Source organism: Psittacula echo, assembly GCF_963264785.1.
Source record: "Psittacula echo genome assembly, chromosome: 12".
NCBI classification, from domain to species: domain Eukaryota; kingdom Metazoa; phylum Chordata; class Aves; order Psittaciformes; family Psittacidae; genus Psittacula; species Psittacula echo.
This window is the reverse complement of record NC_137747.1, coordinates 2,055,333-2,082,576: the sequence shown is the minus strand read 5'-3', so window position 1 is coordinate 2,082,576 and position 27,244 is coordinate 2,055,333. Positions and strand designations below refer to the sequence as shown.

At 41.3% G+C, this 27,244-nt stretch overlaps 1 protein-coding gene across 1 annotated transcript in view; it reads right to left on the bottom strand.

Annotated features, from left to right (window-relative positions):
• Positions 1 to 27,244, bottom strand: part of BCAS1 (brain enriched myelin associated protein 1) — a gene marked incomplete at both ends in the record, with an annotated part of 52,652 nt that overhangs the window by 12,654 nt on the left and 12,754 nt on the right. The window contains 7 exon segments of the mRNA XM_080628120.1: positions 1,808 to 2,467; positions 10,965 to 11,168; positions 11,509 to 11,544; positions 14,885 to 15,025; positions 18,726 to 18,770; positions 19,326 to 19,481; positions 24,806 to 25,362. Coding sequence (XP_080484246.1) covers positions 1,808 to 2,467; positions 10,965 to 11,168; positions 11,509 to 11,544; positions 14,885 to 15,025; positions 18,726 to 18,770; positions 19,326 to 19,481; positions 24,806 to 25,362 — 1,799 coding nt within the window.

Below are 27,244 nucleotides of genomic sequence, written 5' to 3'. Positions count from 1 at the left end.
CCCTTTCAGCAGCCAGAGCAATACTCCACCTATTGCCAGAATGGATATTAAACAACAAAGTATTATCAAAGAAGTCCTCCTTCCTTTGCTTTTCCTTGTGAGAAAAATCAAGCCTGTGTTGGAGTCTTAAACATTTCATGCATTTTCAGCACTCACCACTAGTTCAAAAGCTTTACAGAAGCTAGTTATTTAGCAGTGGCTCAAAATCCTTCTGTCTGCCTTAGGAACTGGAGGTGCTGACTATGCAGTCAGCACAAAGCTGTAGAGCACCTACATAGTTCTGATTGCGCACAACAGCATGGCAATGACGCAGTAATCCCAAAGTTATTCAGAGGAAACAGTGTGGGACATACTTCAAGGACAATAAATACATTAAAATAATCCACGATCTGTTTGGAATCGATAGCCAAAAGTAGAGCAAACAAATATTAAAGGTTTCAAAAAGCTGCAAAACCAGTTCCACTGTTAATACAGTTCTGTTTCCCACATAAGTAGATGTTTGCCTATATAGCAGTTCTGTCTTTCCAGGCCAAAATCTGGATTAAACCCCTGCTCTGATCAGAGCAGCGTTACATCTACTGCTTTTAACAAAGCTCTGTTTTCTTCCACGGTGACTAAGATGGGTGAGGAACAGCTTTATTTGTTTTAATCTGTGCTATTTTTTTGGGTAGGGTGACATGATTTGAAGTCGTGGTTGCCACAGACATGAGGGTTTCATATGCATTGCTCCTGAGTCAGCTTCTGCATGCCTGGCACGTGCCGTGGGGACAAGCCTTTATGCAGAAGTCCCCTCACATTTAGGAATAAGGTTGAGATTTTTCCAAACTGACTAATTTTGTACAGTTTTATGGGGAATTAAAGGCACATTGGGTGCATAATTCTTGACTGATATCAAGAATTTTAGCTTGGATCCTCAGATACACCAGTGACTATGTAATAAAGTAACTCTGAAAACAAGGAAGTAAATGGACTCATGTGAGTTGGGCTATCAAAAACCTGAAAATAAAAGAAACACCAATCTTTTGGAAATAAAAAATAAATCAGCATTCGGGTTGTTGCATGTACCTTCTATGATCTGACTCAGGACTTTTAACCTTTGACAAGGTGGCTGTTCACAGCTGTATGTACCAGCATGGACCTGTGAGCTACGTAGCTGCGCTATTTATTAAGTAAGAAACTACGCTTTCCACATTTTAATGTATAAGCTACTCTGACACCCACATAATGCAACTGCTTGAAAATAACCCAGTGTTGATTAAAAATAGAAATCTTCCATACATATTTGTAAACTTTGCCAAAATAGATCAATTGCTATAGAAATCCTCAAGGCCAACTTTAATCAGAGAAGTGTTAGTTCTGGATTTGGATTATTTTCTATCTTGGCCCCTTCTCTAGACTCTTTGGACTAATACTGTCTGGCTGTCATTTGTATACAAATGAAAGATTCACAGACTGGTTTGGGTTGGAAGGGACCTTAAAAGCTCAGCCAGCTCCAATCCACTGCCAGGGGCAGGGACACCTTCCAATAGAGCAGGTTGCTGCAAGCCCCATCCAACCTGGCTTTGAACATATATATTAGCATATGTTCATATATAATATATAGATGCATAAAGTCAATCCATCAGGATAGCTTTACACAGATCACCACAAGATGACACCAGTCATGTTATCAAATCAGTGCTTTCCCTTTTCCCTCCAGTCTTCTGGGAAGAACTAGATACTACTTTGTGCCTTTATTTTCTGCCTAACATATAATACCTCTGAAGCAGCAATCATACCCTTTTACATGCCGGTTTAGCTAACCTACATAAACTGCCAAAACAAGTTCCACTCCTAAAAGCACAACCCCCGAGGCAAGCACAGGGTTTAACAAAGGTGCAGCGCAGGGACAAGGGATGCTGCCGTGCTTGATGGCGATAGTTCCCTCCAGGAGCCCGGGCCTCGCAGCACCCAGCGGACACGGTTCGGGCAGCTGAACCCCTCCTCGGAGGCTCAGAGCGCTCGGCCCGCCCTGTGCCACCTCGCGGGGGCAGAAGGCCGGCGCGGAGCCCCGGGGCTGTTCCCGGGCGAGCCGCGAGAGGGAGATGCAGAACGCGGCGCGGGCGGCGGCGGCCACCGGGTGGGGCGCAAATGGCGGCTGGGGGGAAAAATGGCGGCGGGAAGGCGCCACAGGGACGCAGGCGTAGCTCTGCTGCAGCACGCTATGGACACGTCTTTTCAAGAGATTTTGTGAAGAATTACCACCCGTCCTCGCAGCACACACATTGCTGTAAACTCTTAAAACCGACTGCTTGCTTACCAGTTTAAAAAACTTCCTCAGGTTTGCTTTGGGGGTTTTACTTTCTTCTCTTCTGGGTTTCACTTCTGCGGCTTCTGGGTTCTTACTGTCATCCTTGTCAGGAGCCGCTGCTTCTGAAGACATGTCTGCTTTCTCGTTGCTTACCATCTCTGCTTCTTCCGATGTGTTCTGGGGTTGGGTTTTCGGTAAATAGTAAGAAAGTGGGGAAAAATAAAAAATAATAAAATTCAGGCCTAATCAGTGAGGTTTTGGTTTTTAAAGGAGGTTACAACCAAAGCCCTGCAGCAGTGCAATATGTTGGTATATCACTAACAAGCATGGCACGAAAGCGTTATCAGCTTCACTCTATCTGCACGTATCTCTTTAGGAACTTGATTCATCCGTATTGAAAATGGCATTTATATAGGCTGGTGGGATTTTAAGGCCTTGTTTATACTGAAAAAATAAGTCTTTCCTGAGTTGCAGTGCCAGATCCCAAACACAGTAATTAATCTTTGATTACAGCTGAAAATATAAATGAAATCACATACAGTAATGTGTTCCCTGAGTAGATGCCACTCAGGCAAAACTGATAAATACGAGAAAGATCACACCCAGGAGCTTGCACACAAGAACATAAATAGGATTAATTAAAACACACCGTGGACATTGTTAAAACTGTTTAGCACCCTTCTTGGTGAGATACAGAACATCCCAGCCACAGCGTTCTCAGGCTGGCTGCATTCACGTTAGCTCCTATTCCCAGTTGTAAAGACATAAATGACTTCTTGAGGTACAAGGTAGTTAAGTAGCTCATCTGTTACTTCACCTAATCCCATGGGTCACAGTCACCCTCTTTGATAGTGCTGACTCTCATTTGAGTTCAAGAAAAGCTGGTGGGTACTCAGCAACGTTGCCTTTATAGAAGGATTTCGGGTCCCACTGAGCCTTTGTGAATTACTGGAAAGTTCCTTCTAATAAGACAGCACTTCAACCAGAGGCATGCAGTGTGTACTTTCCTCTGAAATATGGATCCCCATAAGATTTATTGATTAATCTCCCGCACGTTTCATTCCACAGCCCTCTCAAGGCTATCCTGGGAACGCTGAATGTGTTTAACCAGATAAGACCTGTGCAGAGCAGAACACATGAGCAGGAGACACTTTGCTGCAGTAGGAGGTGGAGGCAGAGCTGGGCAGGAGGCTGCGCAGGCATTTCCTTAGCTGACTACGCTGCCGTGGTAAATAACATTCTTCTGTGCCCTCAAGAACCACTAATTAATTCCCATGCCACTGTAACTGTATAAAGGCGTATCTTCCCTTCTGCCATAAAAAGAGCTATTATGCTAATAACAAGGTAATTTGACCTGGAGCAAGCCCTTGATCATTTTGCAGCCTATTACAGAAAGGTGCAGAACATTATAAAAGCAGAATATGTTACAACCTATGCCTCCAATACCGAGTCAAACAGAAGCGGTTACCCTAGGTACTGGCATTTCAACACATACTGCTGCTTAAAAATATGGCACAGTTACAGCTGAAGCGTATATTATGGTTCCTATAGGAAAGAACTGCTGTAAATAAATCTCAGAATGATAGCTCACAATTTTTACATGCGCTTACAGGAACTCACGTGTAAATTCATACTTGTAGCTCTTTAGATCAGATTAATTTTAGCCACATGAATGTGAGAACAATTTAAAAGGTAACACCAAAGATTCACCCCAACCCCAGATACTGACTGAAAGTGGTGAAAAAGGGATGCCTCCTCCAACATCCATACAGTACTACTGCTCTCCTGTACTTTTCCAGTTGTCTTCAACTTGGTAATTCCCATATAATCTTTGATTTAATAGCCCTTGATGGATTTTTTTTCCTACAGAAACTTAGCTAAACAATTTCTAAGTTGATGAAATTCCTGGTATCCAGCAGCATCCTGTGGCAGAAGATTCTACAGCTAAAATATGGTTTTTATTTTGTTTGTTTTGAAAAGTAGTTTATTTCTGTCACCAAATAATTTTATTTGATACTCTGCTTTTATTTTGAGCAACGATTGATCTTTCCTGTTCACCTTTTATGTTACAGTAGTCATTCTGTATGCTGCTGTCATCTTCCTTTGAACTAATTTATGTAAGTTCTTTATAGAGAAGCCATTCAATACATTTATGCATTTTTCTCTCAGTAGCATACCTTTTAGTTCTATTATATTATTTTTGAGTTGAAGGGGACCCCACATGCAGCATGGGGACTCCCCATGAACTTCTACAGCAGCATGAAAGATTTTGCTTTGTTCTTTACTCCTCTTTTGTGGAAGAAATGAACATTGTGGGGGTAGGGTAGGGGGGAGAAAATTATGAGGGAATAAATATGCCTTGTCTCCAGCTGCCTGAGATGACTGCGGCCCAGCCTGCTTCCCCCTGGAATTGCAGATTTAATTTATATTTATGAACATTTTTGAGATAATCAATCTGTAATAATTTTAATCTATATTTCTGCCTATTCACACATACATATAATCAATTCACCATCTAGTTGCTTGAAGGAAATGATTCATGGCATGAGTTGAAACAGTGGCTCAATAAAGCAGCAACCTCGCTTCTAGGAGCTCATCATTCAAAGATCACAGTTTGGGATCACATTACTGCTGCACTGTTACAGCTGCAACCCAAATGAGTTTTGTCTCTCAAGCTATGTCTATGCAATGTTAGTGACACTGCTAATGACAAATGCTTCCTGGGGTGAAATGCCAAACTCTGAAAAGCACTGCCTATTGAAATAAAAAGCTAAGTGATAGTCAACTATTCAGAGAGATTGATTAAAGTAATCAGTGACTTTTTTGTACTTTTCTTCCATAGGAAGCTTTAGGAAAGTTTAAGTCATGTTTCAGAATACCTTATTTTTGCCCTTTTTTTTAAAAAAACCCTTAGATATCCAATGTACCTTTGCAGTTACTTTAACTTGATAGTATTAGACATATCCAAATTGTCTCTGAAGTTATGGGTTATCTTGTTTGAGATCTTAGCCTTGCTATTAAAAAAGTTACGATAAATTTCTTATCCTTATCTGCAGGACTTATTCTTGTATACCCATCTCCTTCTGTAAGACTGGATTAATTGATGCTGAAGATTTTCTTTTATCGTTCTATGGTTTTGTGATCTCAAAGATACCTCTGGAGGCGTAGTCCAGCCTCCTGCTCAAAGCTGCCGAGAAACGTGTCAACTTGAGCTTTTGGTATCTGTGGGACTGGAGGTTCCGCAGCTTGTGTGCAATCGCATCAGGGTATTCAGACATGCTGGGACAAACAGAAACTCTAGAGACATCACAAATTCCTCTTAAGTAAGACTGGCCAGGGTGGCAGGCTCTTGGAGACTGATGATACATAATCATGGTATATCGCATACTTTTGAGACGCAGAGAAGGTATAGTTTCTCAGTAGGTGGGAAAACCCCTTCCAGTGTAGAAGGTTTTCTGACATACTTTGAAGAACAGAGTTTTTAATCTTCGTTCCTGTTTCCCCTGAGAAACTAGAAGAAATATTTCCATTCGTGCGTTCAAGAAAACCACCAAGGTGTTTCTGGCAGGAATTGAAAGTCTTAATAGGAAGAGCCTGACAAAGTCAGTAAACTTCAGATGATGTTACATTAACCTAAACTGTTCTATAGAGCAGTGGGCTCAGTTTCTTCATTTCACATGGGAGAAAACCAAAAGTTTTATCAACTTTTGTGACCAGTTTTGGGAAGAAAATGCAATTTGTTTATTATAATAATTTATAAACAGCTTCATGAGTCTTTGATACATGAATGTTCTCATTAAAGCAAGTTATCTCCTTATAACTATAAACTACATCAACTGAGGCTGCTGCATTCGTGGGCCCACATTCTGCCTCCAGTTTCCTTAGAAGTGGATTGTAAGAAACTCGACTTAAGTCAGCAGCTATTGCTGTTATGCACCACAGAGACAGAAGTGCTGTTGGGTTATTTTATTTTTCTTTTTTTAAAGGCACTCTGCCAAGCTTAGGAAGCATTTCAAGATACATTTGTTTGAAGGAAGATGAGCGCCATCCTTTGTTCTTCCTATAAAGAGCTGGCTTTGTTTTCTTTTCCAAAGTAATATTTTAATTTTTCTGTGCTAGCGGTGTTCTATGAGTTTTACTAGGCTCTTTATTTCACTATGTTTGCAAAACATTCTTCCATCTCTTAAATGACAGTGGTCCTAATTTAATCTCAGTAATAAGCTTACTTTAAGCAGTTGTGGTGAAAAATTTGTGTCGACTCTTTAAGTCATCTTCTGGTTCTTAAAAACCCTCTTATAGTTTTGTAGGACTGTTACGATAGCATTTTCTTATCTAGGTTCTTGACCATATAAATATTTGCCTGGTGAGAGTGTAACTTAGTTTGTAACCCAGATAACTTTGATAGGAGTTTTCCTTTTGCTTGCTGTATCTTTCCTCAAAATTGATGTAAACACTATACCCTACTTTGATCTTGTGCTGGAGTCTGAACTGGCACTCTCTGCTACATTTCATTAGACACAAGGAACAGTTCATATTTTCCTGGGTCATACCTTCTTTATGAAACAGCTTTACTTTTATCTTAAAAATATATAGGAAAGATGACCTTTTGCTCAAGAAATTTCCACTTAAAAGGGCAGTCATGCTTGAGATCTGTTCTTGCCGCTTACAGACTCACAGGCAGGAAGCAGGGAGGGTTAGAAAGGCTTTAACCCACCTTCCTGCCCTCCTTTGCCAAAGCAAAGAGGTTGCTGCAGTTAAGGTAACTCTGCTTTAGCCATGAACATGCTTTCAGTCTTCTACCCTAAAGCCCCCTGTGACCTGCGACTGCTGCCTGAAGGTGCCGCTCAGCAGATCTTGAGCTATAACAGCTCAGACTATTAACCAATTAGTATTAACCACAGTTAAACCACACTGGTCTGTAAACAGCCCAGGAGCTAACTCACAAATCCTACTGGTTTTATTCGCTGGGTTGAGGTGGTTTGGTTAAGGGCCCTCCCTGATGCCAGGAAGGCAGCTATGCCAGTAATCAGGTTGTGAAATGGCCCCCAAAAGCCTATTGCTTATTGTCCTCCGCACTCCCACAGCCAGGAGGAATTCTCTTTCAAGTTCCTTCACCCAGCAAAAACCAGCCAGAATCCCCTTTTCTCCTGCCTGGTAGGTGATATATTCCAGGATAAGAGCAGAAACTTGGTAACTCATGGGTAATTTTAACATTTATCCCATACATTCCACCCAGATATTTATCTTTGCCTTCTTATGGCAGAGTATGGTTGCAGACTCATCAAAAAAAGGTGTTATTCTGCTTCACTTAATAGCTAACCAGTTTGCTGTTTGTATAATCAGTACATAAATACCCCTCAGTAAAAAGGCAGTGATTTTTCTGCATTTGTATGGCAACAAAATTGCAACAGGTTAAAATTCTAGTTCTTGAAAAAAATACCTGTTTTTAAAAGATAATTTCCAGAGCAGTCTAAATAACACTCCCTCAGTCACATTCTTCCATTTACTGGCATGCTTAGATCAGATATAAATGAAGCAGCACGTTTTTCTGCCCAGATCAAATACCTACAAGGTCTTGAAACCAAGCTTCCAACACAAATATTGGAAATTACTAACTGTAATTTTCTATTAATATTACTTAGTATTTGCAAAAAAAAAAAAAAATAATGTTAGTATGACAAACATTTGAGTAACAGTTATGAAAATTTGTGAAATTCAGGAAATGGGGCAAACACAAAGTGCTTTCCATCTAAGGAGTTCAGTAAGGATTATTTCCCCCTCCCTTTTACATATTTATTCATCTGTAGTCAGAGCAACAGCATTAACTGCAGTGTGTTGACAGGCACTTCGTTAGCTTTACTTTGAAGTGGAAGCCCATCAGAAGGTAGACGTTTAAGAGCCTGCCTGGAAAGAGACACGCTGGATCTAAATCCCAGATCTATTGAATGGTTTGGTTGCTATTTGTTATTTCAAAAGAAAAGCTACACGTGACTCTGAATTGTACACCTATTTGGAACAGTCGCTAGCTTCGATTTTCTATTTTAGCAAAAGGGCAGTACATTAAGTGTGCCAGAAAGAAAAATCGCTGCAGAAAAAGAAGACAGATCTTCGAACCAAGCTGGGTTTGAGGCTGACCTGTAGTCTAAGGACTTTTTTTTCCCCACATTTATCCTTGGGTTTTTTTTTTGGCTCCAAGCTGACTGGGTCACCAAGGTCTTTCATCAAAGGAAATAGAATATTATTCTCTGTCAAGAAAATCCAGTAAAGCAGCATCAGCCTTTTATACGTAAAGATTCAATGCTCAGGCAGGCAGGTATTTTTTTTGGGTTTTAAGTTCATAGAATGGTTTGGGTTGGAAGGGACCTTAAAGCTCATCCAGTTCCAACCCCTGCCGTGGGCAGGGACACCTTCCACTGGAGCAGCTTGCTCCAAGCCCCTGTGTCCAACCTGGCCTTGGACACTGCCAGGGATGGGGCAGCCACAGCTTCTCTGGGCACCCTGTGCCAGCGCCTCAGCACCCTCACAGGGAAGAGCTTCTGCCTAAGAGCTCATCTCAGTCTGCCCTCTGGCAGGTTAAAGCCGTTCCCTTTGTCCTGTCCCTACATGTCCTTGTCCCAAGCCCCTCTCCAGGTTTCCTGCAGCCCCTTTAGGCACTGGAGCTGCTCTCAGGTCTCCCCTTAAGGAGCCTTCTTTTCTCCAGGCTGACCCAGCCCAGCTCTCTCAGCCTGGCTCCAGAGCAGAGCTGCTCCAGTCCTTGCAGCATCTCTGTGGCCTTCTCTGGACCCTCTCCAACAGCTCCACGTCCCTCTTGTGCTGTTGCCCCAGAGCTGGATCAGGACTGAAGGGGTTTCTCTCCAGAGCACAGTAGAGGGAGAATCCCCTCCATGACCTGCTGCTTGTGCTCTGGGGATGCATCCCTGCATACAGTTGGTTTCTGGGCTGCAAGCACACATTGCAAAGACCAAATTCAGTTAATCCAGAAAACTTGCAGAAATATTTGATTTTAGCACAAATCCAGACCCAAGAAATTCTAATGACACAGAAGTGGGTTCATTTCACCATTTTCAGATTTCACATACTATTGTGATTGTGCATTTGTGTAAATGATTTAACTAGTCCTTAATAGCTTTAGTAGTAACCAAAACCTACGGAGTTGTAGAGAGTTCTCTACAACACTTTCCACTGACGGAAGCAGCTGATGTTCACTGTGGGCAGAACCTACAATATGAGGAACAGTAAAATATCTATAACTGGGTTAGTTTGTATCCATATTTCAAAATAAAGTTCTGAAATCTTACCAAAGCCTTATCAGATCCATTTTTTTTAAATCAACTATCACCACCAATTTCTCCTTCACAGGAATTATTTTCACTATTGTTTCCACACGAATACGTTCCTTTCTCACGTGCTTTTTCTTTTTGAAACACAAAAGACCTTGTTACTTGATTATAAGATTACTGAACTTCAGACCAGATTTATTGCTCTCAACTTTACACTGAAATTGCATACAACTGCCTGCCAGAAGGCCTCTTTTTTTCTTACTTCATCCTGATTTTCAGTATACATCCTGCTTCCCATCTCCATTTTCAAATAAGCCAGACTACTTAGAGGAGGAGGTTTCTGGAGCAATAATTACTATATAAAGCCCTTCCCTCTCCCTCCTTTTCACAACTTTCCTCTCATTCTACACACCTGATTTGCCCAGTTCCACAGGAAATTAGGTCCCAAGTAACAAATGTCTCAAGCTTAGACTGTTTTCAAACATGTTTAAATAGCTAAATACCTTCCTTTCTTAAAATCTAAGTAGCATACGCAAACCATATCTCCAGTAAGGCTGTTGAGTAGAGAAAATGCAGCTAAAGAAGCTGTAGGGCTAGTTGCTCAGTCAGCATTTGTGTGTTTGGAAGCAGTTCATTTCTGGGATTTGAACTTGAACAGAAGCCCAGGAAAGCAGTTATTCAACATGCAGTGATTCAGTAAAGTTTAATACAGCTCTTCTCTTAAATGAAACAAGAAAAGTGTAAGCCTTCAACTTATAAACCATAAGGATCATGGAAACAGGAACCACGTTTTCAAAGTTAGTCCTAATTTTAGTTAAAATCATTATTTAACTTGAGGAAAAATGTGTCTTCCCAGGCAATCAACATCAGTTCTCAAGCCCAAGGACTGATCCACTCTGGTATGGAACTTTTTCTATTGAGTAAGAATAGGTCCACCAGCTTTTCAGATTCCAGGTTTTCAGACCTTGATAAAACCTAAAGCAAACAGTTCTCGTAAAAATGAAATGGGTTTTTATAGCTGCATCTATATTAATGTTATAATGTGGTGAAGAATGCTATAATTTCTGTGTGTTTTTTTAACAAATAAGTTGAATTGATAAAGAACAACATTCCTGCTTCCATAATATCATTAAAAAAAAATACCACTGACAGGTTTAAAAGGCTTGTTTACAAGATTTTTCTGCAGCAGTCTAACTCTATTACTAACCATGTGCATATGTGACTGCCCAAAACTCACATGTTTGTACATGTATGTGTTGTTTATGCCCCTCTAGCATATGGGATATGCTCAGCTTTGCAGATTTGACAGCTTTACTCTATTGACTTAACAATAACGCTAGATGCTGTGTGAAGATGGAGCTGTGGGATGGACCAGCTCTGAAATCCAGACATACCTTTTTCCAAAAGAGCTTGCTCAGTGGCATGGGAGCAGATGATGATCTCTCCTTTGTTACCTCTTTGGGGGCATCGCTGACCACTGCCTGCTGTTGGGCTGCAGGCTCAGGGGCTTTTGTACTCTGCTTGGTTGTCTGTGGCTCTTGAGAGGAAGGGACATTTTTGTCTGATTTTACAGAGGTAACAGGCTGCTGTTCAATGCTCTAGAAGGAATCACGGACACAGAGACTATTGGAAATGTGCGAAGAACAAGATACTCCAGCAAATTCAGGCATCCTCTGGTGCAAGAGACAAGCACACAGCAGACCACCATTGCACAGGACACACAAGGCAAGAAGGTGCAGCTCCAGATCTGTGTCCCTGTTCCTTTCAAATGAGTGTCTTGAACAGAGGAAACAGATTACATGGCAACCCACCCTTTGTAACTGAAATGGTTAATTGATAAAGAAATTAAAACACTGTCTTTAAGACTAAAAATGACAGTGAGAATAATTCCTCTTTAACTGCATTACTCATACAGATAACTTGAATCATCCTACTCACTTTGGTATTAGTTGTCTGTTGGGTCTCTTTTGCAGCCTGAAGGGAAACAAAACACAAAGACAAGTCTGTCTCCGGCAGTGTCAGTGCTCGCAGTTACACAGTTCGGGAATTGTCTGTGTCACAGATTATTTTATTTTTAGTGAATGTTTGTGAAAGTCTTGGCTCCTGCAACCATGGAAACTGATCTCTGGCACAGGCGAGGCTGCCTGAAGTGACTGCCAGCTTGCATCCTTCTACCTGCAGCAGCGTTGCAGCCCTGTGTCGAATTGCTTTGTGCTCACGCTGCCATGCTTGCAGCCCTCAATTTGTTCTTTACAAATGTGTGTTTACGTATGCATTCCCAGCTTCTTCACATGAGACATCGTGTGGGGTTTTAAGATATTAAGAGAGATTTCTGAGCTAGGTCTGCATCTGCAACTTCCAGTGCACACATACAAGCCAGAGCTGGGTCTTTTCCACTTGGGAATTGCATACCAGTCAGGGACATGCTAATGTCACCTCTGACATGGGAAGCTTTGCTTTCTGGGATACAAAACACAGGCAGATGGCTGCCTGGAAATGAAGGGCATGAAGCAACAGTGGCTTTATAACTTAGGAGTTGCAGCTCTGCGGGTGCTGGAGGTTGGTTAGGAAGGGCTAGTTCACTGCTGGGTGGGGGCAAGGTATGGGTCAACAGGTCATGAGGTGTTGCATTCTCTTCCTTTGTTACTTCCCTTATCATTATTATTATTGGTGGTAGCAGTAGTGATTTGTGTTATACCTTAGTTACTAAACTGTTCTTATCTCAACCCGTGGGAGTTGCATTCTTTCGATTCTCCTCCCTGTCCCTCCCGGAGCAGGGGAAGTAGATTGCGTGGTTCTAATTTACGGCCTGGGCTTAAACCACAACATTAGTCCATCCACTCACACTTTTGTGTGGGAGGTGGGATTTACTCTTTTGTGAAAAGAAATCATTCACAGTGACGGGTCTCCCAATTTCATCAGAATGCACAAAGCCAGGAGGAATCCAGTTTGTTTAAACTCCTTCTTGGCCAGTGATTCATACCAGTATCTATTGACCCTAGCATCCAGCATAGCTTACGCTCAAGACTAGTATCTAAGCCATACAAAGAAGAGCAGCAAGCCACAACCTCAACAGCACTTCTGGGTTTAGGCAGCCTGCCACATGCTTTGCGGATCTCTTGAAAGAATAGGTGAGAGTTATTTTGCAGGAGCCAAGAACTTCTTTTTGTGGTTAACTTTATTAAACAAGGTACAAAGCAAGTGGTAAGTAGTAGTGAGATAGTAATGCCACAAGCCTTCAGTACTAATGTTGAATATAAGTAGTTAACCCTTCAAGTAAAAGTTCCATAATTTGGTACAGTTATACTGCAACACTGGCATGCAGTGCAAGGCAAATATACATGGATGGGAATAAAATCAGACAGGGACCCAACCATCAAATGCCATCCAAACTCAGTCTTTGAAGTCAAATGGCCAAATCACATTCCAGCAGATTATATTATGGTTTATATTAGGATGCACATTGCTGTTTGAAAACAACATTCACAACTTGCTTTAAAGTTAGTACTCATGTAAACAAGAAGACACTGAAAAACAATGATTTTGTTAACCTAATAGCCAGTCTGTTCTTAACTAAGGTACAGAGAAGTGCATTTTGGAAGACTTCCAGAGAAAAAACTTTCAAAGGAGACAGTGAAGTGCTTAAAATTAAATACGAATACATATATTAAAGTGATAATTTCAAACAAAGAAATTCATTGCCTATTCATCCAGTTGACACATCCTCCTGAGGCATTTCAAAAGAAAAGATATAAACTACTTTGTAATTTTTTACTAGAGGTGATAACTTCAGGGCTTGCCTGTTACATCAGTGCTCTGATTTGAATTTTCACTTTCAATCAACCCTACAAGCCAACTGTTAGCACCATTTTAATCCATCTCCTTCGTTCTTAATATGTCATAAATGATACCTCGGTTATTGCTTCTGTATTTTGTGCGGAAGGAAAGCTGTGAAAATAAATTTTGAAACAAGAAAACTATTTTGGAAGTAATGACATTTTATGAGACAGATTTTATTGGTGTAAAAATTCAGTGCTGCCACATTCCTTCAAGATAATGGCCTTCACTCCAGACCAAAAGTCATTAAAACTCTATCTAATAGACTAATGAAAACCAATCATATCTCTCAACAACTCACTGCAAGATTTTTAACTGTTGAAGAAGAGGGTTAGCACCTTGACAAATTCTAGCCAGGTGTGTTTTTTACCAGGAAGCCCCAACTGATCATGAGCAAATCATTCCTCTTTTAATTGTATCAAATATCGAAACTATTAATGTAGTATGTGCAAGATGAGATCTTAACTTTAAGCTGTTGGCAAGAACTGTAGATTTAAAGCCATCGGCAAGATTATTATTCCTGCAGTAATATGCAGATGACATCTCAAAAATGAAAGAGCGGCAAGAACATTTCTCTTTTGAAAATAACTTAAAGAACTCCCTTTGACTTGTTCTCTTGATTATAAAGCCCCCTACTCACCAGAAATTCCATGTGGGGGTGCTGGGTGAGCATTAAATATTAATTACTTTCCTCCCCCAGTGGAAGGGTCTCTGCTTCTGCATTCTTTGGGCTAGAAAGCTACAGTTCCCTGCTTCCCTGCCATAGAACAGCATGGCAGATTATCTTCAGAGAATGCAGAAATGCCCAAGTATGGACTTTCAAACAAAAACTCTTCAGTGATTTCTTTTTAAAGATAAAAGCTAATGTCCTCTGAGACAACCACTTGCACAAAAAGCATTTCGAACAGCTTTAAAGCATCCTCGAAAACCACTTTTCGCCCTCCAAACTAAACTTAGAATTCAATCAACAATGACTTGTTTTCAGTGAAAAGTGACTGTTTCTGAAGGAAATTCCATGTTCCAGTCTTCTCTGTGCCACATGAGACGCCCCAGTTCACTCAATCACCAGGCAATGTGGACCATAAAGCCTTAATTGTGGTTGGACTGAACTATTAAACTTGTCCTACAATTGCAAGCACTGTTCACGTCTATATAATTCATTGTTTGTCAGTACCTTTTATTTTAAGTGGCCAGGGAAGTTTAGTTAGCATTAGCAAGTGTAACTGGGAAGCAGGTAGTGGGGAAGGTTAGAGGAATCACTTCAGAACCCTGAATTCGCAGATGGTGTAAAGAGAAATCCTGCACACGAAGACTGCTTTCATAATGCATGGCACAGAAATGCTCATGCCAGTAGTTTTTAGAGCACTGCACAGCTGGCCAGATGCTGATTTCAGTTACCAGTTAAATAACTTCACTCTGCAGCAGGAGCCATCTGTTACTGCTCAGGGTTCTGTTCTTGCTAGAGTTTCATACCGACCTTATGCCTAAAGAGTTTACTAAATGTACTGTGTCCTAGCTTGGGACTCTCTGCCTTCTTTTTCTTGGCTCCTTTAGCGTGGGCTTCAGGCACTGTCTTCGGAGCAGGTTGCCCACCATGGCCTTTTTCCGCTTTTGACCCCTTTTGTACAACAGCATTTGAAGTTCTCAGTGCAAGGTTCTCACTTGGTTCATGGAAGACATTCAAACACTCATACATGCAGTATTAAACCCAAACGTTTCCTTTTAGCTCTGGACAACAAATTAGGTGATCACTCAGTTCTCCTTAGTCACTTTCATGCAAGTAGTGAAATAAATGTGTGGTACAACAATACAGCTGCCTGAAAATTAAACCACAATTTGCCCCTTAAAATCTTCATTAAATTGAGACCCAAATTCCACAAAGACTGAATTTGTTATTTATAATTTTAAAATAAGTAGCTATGTAAGTCTTTGAAAGCACCTTCATTCTTTTTAGTGCAGTATTATAGGAACCTCTAAGTGTTTTTCATAGTGCATTATTTAGGAAAATGGAAGTATGAATATTCATTATATATGCTATATATATATTTCGAGTTTGCTCTAATGCTCATAAAATTAGTTAGAAATGGAAGTATCAAAAAAAATAGTAATTGATACTAAGTGTTGAATGAGTGCTGCTTCCTTTTCATTCCAGTTTAAATACCTGCGGGAGGCACTTGTTTTGGGAATCATCACCCACTGATATTAGAGACTGGATGTCCAAAAAACTAGGCAGCCCATTGAAAATTCCACTAGAAAGGGCTATAAAATAAAGGAATATTGACAGATGTCTCCATGGAAAAAAAAGCTTTCACCCTCCAGGTAATTACCTTGTCCCTTTGCGAGCCTTATTCTGGTTTATTTTGCATTTGTACAGGGCAGCTTGCGACCAGTCAAAAGCTTTAAACTTCGTTGACAAAAATTTACGGGAATTGCTAAGTACAAAGAGACTCAAACTCCGAAGAAACAATCAGCCTACAGCATTTACCATGTGAAGTACCAAGCACTGTGGTTGACTGCAACTAATAGGGTAGAAGGTCCCGCGTACAGAACGTAACACACGAGATATGTGAAGTTGAAATCTTGGTCTCTAGATGGTTTCATTCAATGCAATTATAAGCTCCCTACAATGCTTCATACCATGAAGAGGCTGTGGCCAGTGGCATCAAAATCAGCCATTTTTCCCTGTGGTGCTCTGTACCATTCTCAGTGTTCTCAAAGGTACAGTGAAGTGGGAACAAGTCAGGATTTGCGACAGAAGGATCTGGGCAGATCTAATCCAAATATCATGTTCATTAGAATACACTTGCCAAGGATCAATTCATCCAAGGAAGGATGACTCGACTTGCATAAACTCCCCTGTTTACAGAAGAAATGACAGTCACTGAGGAAGTGCTCAGGCTGCTGGAAGCATGCACGCCTTTAGCCAGCTGATTAAAGCCAGAGGCATCACTGATGACAGCATGTTGCTACAAAACTCACCAAGCTCAGCTTCGCTGATCCCGCACACCTCTGCGTTTCAGCAGGAAGGAACATGTTGCTGTGCTTTGCAAGCACATATATAAGGATTTATAAGGAAGCTTGTCTGCCCTCTTCACCATGGGAGAGCCCTGCTGAGACACACTGGGAAGATATCAGCCTCTGTGTGATAAATCCCAGCTTTTCCCTGCAAAAGGGGTGCAGAAGCAGCCAAAATGAAAGCATAAGAAGGACTCAAAGACAGTCCCTGTGCAAGCCTAACCACACGAAAACACCCAGAGAGGCCCAGACTACATGAAGGGGAAAGCCTCACTTTGAGAGCATATCTTTACTTAATAGTTATTTTTCAGGAGGAAAGTTACCATTATTTCATTATACGTAGTAGCTGGGAAATCTGCAGCTTTTCTGTGTGATAGTTGATAAACTAACCTTTTAAACATATTTTCTCTTTAATATAGTGAAAATGTCATTCTTCATATCAAGAAGATAGTGAAGATAAAGGAATTCACAGTATCACAGTATGTTAGAGATTGGAAGGGACCTCAAAAGATCATCTAGTCCAATCCCCCTGCCAGAGCAGGAACACCTAGATAAGGTTACACAGGAATGTGTCCAGGCGGGTTTTGAATGTCTCCAGAGAAGGAGACTCCACAACCTCCCTGAGCAGCCTGTTCCAGTGTTCCGTCACCCTCACTGAGAAGAAGTTTCTTCTCAAGTTTAAGTGGAACCTCTTGTGTTCCAGTTTATACCCATTACCCCTTGTCCTATCATTGTTTGCCATTGTTCGACAGAAAAGAACTCTCGTTTAACCTGTCTGTAAAGTTTGCATATCCTGCTGGTCCCCTGGATTTGTTTATCCTTACAGGTGTGAGAAAACCAAATCCAAACAGCCTATTTGTTTCCAGATCACATTACACCAGCAGCAACAGGCACCAGTTATAGAAACACATGGGTGTGCTCGATAAAGTCAGGTATGCAAACTGGACTGGGTTCTTCAGGAGTTACTGAAAGTGCTACAAGTCTCACTGAAACCACGCAGTTTGATAACCACCTTTTCTGGATATCTTTGAAGACCTTAGCCCTGGTTAATGATTTCCAGAGCCACTGAGCTATAATTGAGGAGTGATGTGCATCCCCCACACTTGCTGGAAAAGGTGACTTAATTTTAGTACCAGGCCACATAAAAAGTGAATGGGACAAAAGAGATGGAAAACAAGACTGAAAACCAAAATTTTGGTGCCTGTAGTGATTTTGGCTACCTAATAGTTGCATGGAAAGACCATTTCCTTTTGTAGTGTTTTATTCTCTACGTTTTAATTAAACTTTATCACAGGCATCACGATTACAGCTTTAGTTATTATAGCAATAACAATGTGTAAGGACATATAATCTGGAAGCTCCCTGTTATGCAGTGATATGCCTGTAAGCCATGGAAACACTGGAACATAGAAGACAGCTTAATACAAATTGTCTCACTGCTGCTTCTGTTGAAGCTACTGTAAGTTTTGGCACTAACAGAACAGGAAAAAAGGGGGAAAGGAGAAGGCTTTACACACCTATATTTTTCCATTTTTAGATGACTGTTTTCAACTTATTTTTTACAGTTTAAGTTTTTCCACTTCACTTTACAAGATTGTTAAATACATGGATCAATCTGGTATTTTCAGTATCTCTAATAGCAAATGAAAGCTATAATAATAAAGTTTCTCTGAATTCACATGTAAAGGACCAGCACTGCTTATGAACAATAAGAAGCACGTTTCTTCTTGTCAGTGGAATCCAAGAACAAATGGTTTGTAAAGAGAGAGGCAAGAGGCCACACCTGCCCATTGCATGGAGGAGTGTTTCTCGAACTGGTTCTGTACCTGTCCACCCAATACAGATTTCAGTTCCCAGATGTGTTTCCCATCACACACTTGCAGTCAGCCCAGTGCATTTATTAGAACAGCTGAGTGTTCAATTCACCCTGCTTAAAACACAAAGCCCTGATCCGCATCTCTGTGTGTAAAGGGAAGAGTCCTGAGCAGCAGTTTTCTGTGGACTCAGGAGGATTTCACTGCAGGAACCTCTAGTTTTAAATCAAGGACAAGTCAGAGTAACAACCAAAAGTGTTACCAGGTCATCATCAACCTTGCAGAAAATGCTACAGTTCAGATGTTGGTTGTCACATCGGATGTGAAGAACTGCGCTGTTTATGCTCATCTTCCTTTCAAATTTATTCATGGGGAAAATATTTAAAATTACTTCAAATGATAACATCAACTGGGAAAAACCAACACAATGAAGAGGAAATAGTGTCAAAAACATCTGCTGAGCAGCGACAGAAAGAGGAATCTGCCTACCTTGTCTTCAGAATCACTTTTGGCTTCAGCTTTGCTTGGGGAGACCTTAAATATATTTGAGAAAAAGAAACAGTCACACCCAAATCAGTCTTGTGAAAGATCTGAAAGATCAGGTGTTTGAAACTAGCAGTTTTATTCTAACAAGAGTGAAATAAGCACAAGTACTCCTTTCCTCCCGTATGGGGAAGCTTGTAATATAAATGCTTGCCAACAAATTAATGGCAAAAATTAAAATATCTGGACCAAAGAAATGTTACTCAAGCTTATACATCCAATTAATCCATAAAAATGAACTTTTAAAGCTATTGCAAGATAAAGTTTCATCATACAGAAAAATCCCTAGGACAGGTAAACACCTCCAGGTCAGTGAGTATCTATGCAGAAGTGGAAGTGTCCAGATTAGGTCATCATTTGATCATAACTGCACTGTACCTACACATCTCTCCATCATCTCAAGCCATTCTCTAAGGTATCTGGCTTCATTACTTCTCAGTGCCCGTGACAGTGAACACGTTACGTTTAGCTCAACATGTCCACATGGGGTTTTTGTAAGCAATTTAAAGCATAGCCTAGAGATGAAAAGGAAAGGCAAAAGCTTACCAGTGTTTTAAGGAAACTCATGATGGAGTTATCTACTGCAGCAGCTGTTTGAGGGCTTTCTTGTTTTCCCTCTGCTGTTTGAGGTTGCTCAGCAGTGAGGCTGTTGACACCTGCAGAGTCCTGCTGTAGGTCTTTTTGGTTGCAGGCATCTATCGCCTATAAAAAAGGGGGCAGAGTTCCTTCAGTCCTAGCTTGCTTAATTTCCAGTGGAATGCAAAAGTAACATTTGTGACTTCCATTATGTTGCTGAGAGTCATAACCCTAATTCCAACCATACTTCTCCAGCCTACGTATTCAGAACAATTGACCATTTATACATCCCTTTCCCCCCTCTTTTCTAATATATTCGGCATTTCCCATTGGTTGAAGGAACATTGTTCTCAGCTACCAAGTACAGCAAGCACAAGTAAAGTTGCACGCAGCATCCCAAACACCACCACTTTGCTCTTTTCAAGGCTGAACTTGTGAATAAGAACAAATGCAGAGATTTTGTCCTTTCACAGCTCAGTGTCTGACTGTACCATACAAAGACTGCTTCAGATACTCTGTATTCTGCATTTCCAGAAATAATTTTTATCTAACACAAAAAGCAACAACCCAAAGGAATTCTTCTGAATCAGATGGAGCTGCCTCCTCTCTTCCTGGAGTTACAGTTCCCATGGCCCAAAAATGTTTCTTGATGTTTTCCAGTGCTCAAGCACTTACCAGTATGTAATATTAAGTCACACAGTTTTAGACACTTAAACAAGGATCTGATTCTCAAAAAACTCTCTTGAACCATTTTGGGACAGCTTGGCCCCCTTTTACACTGAATTTGTCTGCCATTCTGGCCACTTTCACCTGGAGCCTGCACAGGTAGAGCCATCACAAAAGTGCAGGACAGAGCAGAAAGAAGCAAGTCCTCATGTCCCATAATATTCAAGTGTACTACGTGTGGCTAGTAATGTCTGTTACCGATAATCCTCCTCCCTTTAGCCTGTCTACATGGTAAGTGCAAAGCTGGACCTGTCTATTATTAAAGTAATTTGTGTCCAGCACAACGATGGCCTCCACTTTGGTTGGAGATTTGAGACCTTATTGAGCAGCAATCATAGCAGTGCCATAATTATTCAGAAGTTACCATCGCCAGCTCTTTAGACAGGAGTACACATCTGGTCACTTCAGAAACAGTGACTTGAGAAGCAGTTGTTAGGATACAGAATGCCCAGATTAATCCAGAGGAAGAATCAGGACAGAAAACTGATGACCCTGTCCATGTGTCTCCAGCAAACAGCATCTTCAGATCACTGCTCTCAGACTACCTGGAGCTCTAAATGACACCAAGGTTTTTTTCCTAGCCTGCCAATTCAATGTAGTTCAGGGCAATTCCTACTAGAAAAAGTTAAAATGAAGTTATACTCTTGAGAACCCTTCCCTGTACTGGGCCATGATATTTGTATAGGATTTGTAGAGGTCATACATTTCCATAGGTCACTGAAGGAAGGAATAGACTGAAAGGAAATGTTATGAAACTTCAGAGGGCTAATTTGTCATCTGGAAAGATAAGCATGGAGTGGCCAGTCTCCATCAGCATTTAAGGAGTTAAAATGCACAAGGTTTTACTTGCAAGAATAGACTTCTGTCTAATTCTCCACCCACTGTTTTCCAAGTTTACCCAGGAAGAAACGTAGCACAGTGGCTGCGAGTGCTTCAACAGGCTCTTTAGAAGTTTCTTACAAGGGTCTAACACATCACTTTGCCCAGCAGTCAGTTACAGGCCAGAATGGCTCCAAGAACAATGTGTCCCATGCAGAACATGCGTGGCCAGGCCAGCTTTGGCAGCCCTACTTCCAGAGATGCCATCTAGTGAGCCCAGGTCATATGAAGAATGCTGGCTCTATTTCACATATAAAGGGGCAACAAAGGCATGAGAGAGGAGACCAAAGAAGCAGGAGGAAAAAAGGGATGTTTCTAAACCAAACCAGCTTCATAACTGAAATACTGGGGGTTACCAGACATCCTTTTTCACACACACAAGCCCAAGCTGTGGTGGTGGGCTGCACTGTGTTTAGGAGAAAAGAATCTTTTGGCTCAGTACTGCAGCAAAGAGCTGTTATCAGCAGCAGGTACCACCTGGGACAACCTCAGTGGTGTTGTAGCACCAGTTGTTCAAGGATGTCTCCCTGGAACACACTTTGCCCTGCAGAAGTGAAAGATATTGCAGCCTATGCAGAGCACAAGAATCACACCACCAAGCTCTGACTTGCAGAACACAAATGGGCCGTATAACAGCTTACTACTGCATGAGGAACCCTACTCCAGGATTCCCAAGCTAAGGGTGCCATTAGTGACTGAGATACAACTCAAACCTGGACTTTGATAGATGCTGCGATCTTGGCCTTTCATGGGAATGCTGCTGTATAAATCAGGGAAAGATAATGCGGAGTCCTACAATGCCACATTTTCAGAGCCATAGTCAAATAACCACAAACCCCTCTGCAGCAGCTCACTGCAGAATACACTGTGCAAAGCCCTGGAGGCAAATACGGAAAGAAAACTCTAGAAATAACAGAAGTCAGCGTTAGAAGTTAACAGATACCATGTAAATGTTCAGTTAATTCCTTTGAGGAGCCAAATTTGGGGGTAATAAACATCTTAAATACTTATACTGTAGTTTCAGTTCAGTCATTAGAAAAACATATCAAAAGAATGTGTCCTTGCCAGCACTTTTGTTTGTATGAATCATGGCTCAGTGAAACATTTCAGGCATATAATTTATCTTTTCTTTGGCTTACATAGTAAATGCTTCATGAATTCATGAATTCTGTCCTTGTTTTAATTATGCTGTGTTCTGAATGTAGTTTTGTAGACCACAAAAATAAAGAGTGGTTCACCAAACACAGAATGTTTGTGCAGCTCTTAAGCTACAACTGTGGAGCCTCTCTCTTACTTACCAGCAATGCTGTTTGTTTTGTGCTGGCACTCAATTCAGGGAAACTGCTTTGCTTTTAGCTTTTACAGATACTACAAGTCATAATCCACCAAAAAGGGGGGGGGGGGGGGAAGAAGCTGTTGGCAGCAATATCTGTATTTTTAGTTATGATTATTTGGTAACAGTTTGTAGTTACTACAGTAACAGCAATTAAATTAGACTTGGTCATTCTCCCATCCTACAGGAGAACCAGCAACTTCAGTGGGAACAGAAGGCAACTGTGCTGCAAGGCAGAACCACAGCCTTTGTTTTAGAAATGAAGTTAGTTGGCCAACATATCAGCAGTGCTTAATCACAGAATGGTTTGGGTTGGAGGGGACCTTATTTTTCCCCGAAAAGGACCTTAACGTCTGTGCTGAACATCTATTCCGTTTCATATTTGAAGAACCAAAGATAAAAATACTCCAGAAAATTAAGGGTAAGGTTGCAATTTCACTCTCCCCTGTGATACAGTTCTGCCATTCACTTACTCTGAGCAACTCAGACCTAATTTTGGCTCCTCGAAAGACTTTCTGCGGTACAGCTTTAAATACACGTGTAAAAGATGCACAGGCGATGTTGTTACATGGGAGACCTGTCCTCAAGCATGTCAAAAGCTGTTGTGTGGGCTAGGATCCTGCAAACACTTACACACATAACAAACACACCCTGCAGCTGATGAGTGCCCAGGATTTCCAGATTATTTCCATTAGCAAGGTTCAGAATGTGATAGATGTAAGCTGAAGACTGGAGCAGAGATTCAGAACTAATGAGAAAGCGAGGCATTATTGATAGAAAAAGAACTTGATCTGAGAGAATGCTTCTAATAGCTGTTTGAAACAGCAGAATAAGGCTTAGATTACCTTGTCCTGTTGCTTGTTACAAACACATGCTTAGCTGAGCTTTCCCAACATAACTATTTGCTACCAGCAAATGTTTAACTCTGACTTGTGGTTAAAGCTGCATCAGACTGCTATTCCATTAGAGTCTCACACTCTATTACTTTAACAGCACAAACTGTGACCTTTCACACTTTGTAGTTTGCAGTCATGGTAAAATAGAAAATGATGAATTCTGCATTTAATTGTAAGAGTAACAATTTTTGTGAGTAACAATTTTTTTACAGGAAAAGCTATTCTTTGTGTGTATTAGTCAAAAATATCTGCAGGAATTTACAATGTTAAAAAGCTTCAGTCTTATAAGCTACAAACAGAAGTGTCAGTATAGACTGAATAGATTATTCATTCTGAATTATGCACCCTGTTCTGTTTATGTAGTGAATGACTTGATATGCTGCTAGGTTGAGACTACAGACTCTTTAAATGCACATATATAGTTGTCTGAAATACCAGTGATGGGTGCCAATTCTGAAGGGCAATAGTAAAATATGCAACTGTTCAGTCTTACGAATAACTTCAGAAAAATATTACAATTCCTATAAGAAATAGGATCTTCAAATGTGAGGAAGCATAAGATAGAGGAGACAAGGTAGAACTGAAATTGAAGAGACTTTTAGGCACACTTTGCAACGTCATCAGTGCAAGCAGTGAGCATCTTGTGAACTACGTTCAACACTATTCAAAGCATTACCAATCATACAGCAGTTTTATTTGTAAGCCCAAACAAGGCCAACAAACGCAGTTACTATTAAAGTGGCATTTACAGATTGTGATGAGGGAGCCATGCAGCTAGTTTCTCCCTGCTGCTCCTGGCATTGGACAGTATTAGAGCTAGATCTTCAATAAGTGCCTGCTGCCACCTCTCCAGCAGAGCTAATACAAGTTATGACACTTACCTCCATCTGCGGGATGGACTTTTCTCAATAGTTAATTACTTGAAAATTAGTCCTAGAGCATATTTGCTGATATCAAACTTTGCAGGAAGTGCAAAAGCTAAACCCAGGTCTGTTTTCAGCTCCTTTGAGTAACAGGTTTTCAGGCAAGTTAATTTCTTATATCACATTCTCATCCTGTAAAATCAATTCTAAGGGACCAGATTTCCTTGACTATAAAAAGAATAAGATCACAATAGCTAAAAATGCAAAAATTGCTACTGCATAATATTCCTTACTCTGTTCTGTAGGGCATGCAACAAGCAGCTATTGCTGAAGAGTGACTATTTTAAGAATGGCACAAAACATACAACAGAACTACTGTAAAACCATCCAGTGTCAAACTCCAAGCTTCTAAACCACAAGCAACAATTTTACTTTCAGGGATTTTTGCTTTCACTTGTAGCTGACTGCTGTTCATCATCCTGGCAATTGGAGCATGAACACAGCTATTTTACCCAGACCTTTCAGAGAATTACAAGTGAATTTAAACTCGAGGTCAGATGCCAGCATTTAGTCATGAGGCAGACATCAGAGCTATTCCCACTCTGCTTTAGGTTCCTCTCCCGTACCTCTGTTCAGCCACCCCGCAACACCGACTCAGTCACACAGCATCACGGCATTACGTTGTCCTGTGCTAGTAATATTCCTAAGAGGTTTCATTAGGAGTGAAATGGATATTCCTGCTCAAGCACTTGCCTTCCCCTGTGGGACACTGTTTGATGTGCTCTGTAATCCAGCAGCCTCTTTCACTGTGATGTGCCCGTCAGGAAGGTCTGAGGTCTGCCTTTCCTCTTGGGTATCAATTTGCGCTTTACTCCTTTCCTTTCCCTTCTCCAGCTTGAAGATCCTGTCAAAGAAGGTTACTTGTTTTGGCTTTGAGGCAACTGCATCCTCTCCCTCAGGTGTCACTGATGCCACGAGACCGATGTCATGAAGGGATGGTGCCACCGGGGCCTGGGTCAGGTTTTTATGTGCTCCTTCCTCCCACCCAGCTGCTGGGGGAACCTCCGCGCTGTCACTTGGTGCTTTGTTCACTCCAGGCGCCTCTGAGCTGACATCAAGTTTCCCTGCTCCAACTGATGAATCTGTAGCTGGATCTTCAGTACGCCCTGGTACAGACCAGGCAAACGCGAAGACAGAGCGGGGTTTAGCAGATGGCAGAGCTCTGCTGGCAGCGCTCCCGAGGCTCTGCTCCATTGTCTTGGAGGAAGAAACGGCCACATTATCCTGTGCAACACTTGCCTTTGCATCCACTACAAACAGAAGCATAGAACTGTAATTATCCAGCACAGCAAAGGAGTTATATCAGTTGTACAATTAATTATGGCGACCTCACTCTTTAATAAACTAATTGAGATGTGGAGCCTCTGGGAGGACTACACAGAGTGCAGCTTATTGACAGATCCCGTTGTCTTCCTGTGCTACATACAAGCTGCCGCTCACTGATCAGACCTGCCTATCTGATTTTCTTCCCTGCCACTCCTCATTGAAGTGAGTGCAAGTTTTATGTTCTTCAGTTCTCTCTCAACTGCCAAAGTCAGGTAAAAGTCCAGTGGACATGCTGAGGATATTTTACTTCCAATAAAGATTAAAGAAGTGAGATGCAGGTAAAACTTAAGACAAAGTTATATATTAGTATATTACACTTTCCTCTGTCAAAGCTGAATGGGAAAGAAGGGTTGAAACTGCAAGGATTGATCTTGTTTCCTGGCTTGCCAAACTCCTCACAGGGCTTTGCAGTCGTAACTTATTTCATTCATTTTTCCAGTACTCTGCCTTGTTGCCTGCTCTCCATAGTGCAGTTTCTGCTTGCACTTATCTGTTGTCTGTGGGTTAGCTTAAGCCTGATTTGAATACTTATAAATCACATCTGAGCCAGGCTTCTTATCCTCATGTTTCTGACTCTTCTTACCCACAAACTGCTCTTAATCACATTTCCCCCCCCCCCCCCCAAATTCTCACAGATAATTTTCCCCTTGACAATCACACTTCAGATGTGAAAAACCTTTCATCTTAAAAGTATATGTTATTATTTTATATTACAATGGCACTTTGATAACAGAACTGAGGTGAAAGTCCCCAACACTCTGTACGCAGACAGGAGAAGGCTCCCGCTTTACAGAAGACAAAAGAAACAAGAGACAAGAAAATACAGCATTGTGTATGCTTTGTGGATGGGAGACTGAATCACAGATGATGTGGTGTGAAACTCCAGTAAACAAGAGGAGGCTTGTCAAGAGGTAAGCCTTACAGCTTCTCCTCAGATGAGCTTCTCTTCCCTACTTTGACTAGAATATAGATCTGATTTCCCTGTCAATCATTGCCAGAGATTTCAAGGATGGATTTAGATCAGCTTCATTATAAGTGAAAGCCTGACAGTCTCAAACTGACTTGCTAAATTACAATTTTAAAATTGACAGTTTTGGTGGAAAATTGAAATTATTTCAAATGATAATTGCAATAGTCTAGTCAATATTATGCCTTCACATTTTACTTTAACAGCAATAAAACCCCAGATGCCAACACATCCTGACTCAAACACCTGCCTTTCACAGCACAGACCTGCAGTGTTCAGTTTCCTTTTTAAGGTAAGGAAAGCAGAATATCTGTAGATCACAGCTTTCAAATACTACCCCTTAACTCTTCACAGCAAAATTATCCCAGCGTTCCACCCCCTGAAGGATTTCACATAACACCACACAAACATGAGCAGATGCTGTATAACACATCCCTACGTCCCTTTGATACTGTCCCTCTGTGGCAGCACCCACGATCCCTGGTCATGTCCCTGGGAAATGCAGAATAGAGATTCAGCATCCAGCTGTGACATCCCCTTCCCCACAGCCTTAACTCTGTGAACGAGCATCCCTGCTAGACCCTTGCTTCACAGCTCAGGGCTGGTCCTGACTGTCAGGAGATGGGAGCTTCCATAAACCATAGAGAAGTGCCAGCACAAACCTCAAGTGCCTTGACTGAAGCACTGGCAGCAGTGGTGACAGGGACCAAAGCAAGGGCTGTGGTGGCAGGACCCAATTGCAGCCAGAATTTTACCAGCTGCTGGGGAGCTGGCTTCTAACTTCTTCACTTCTAACCTTAACCTGACTTTTGCTTTCTTATTGTGTTTTGGTCATATTC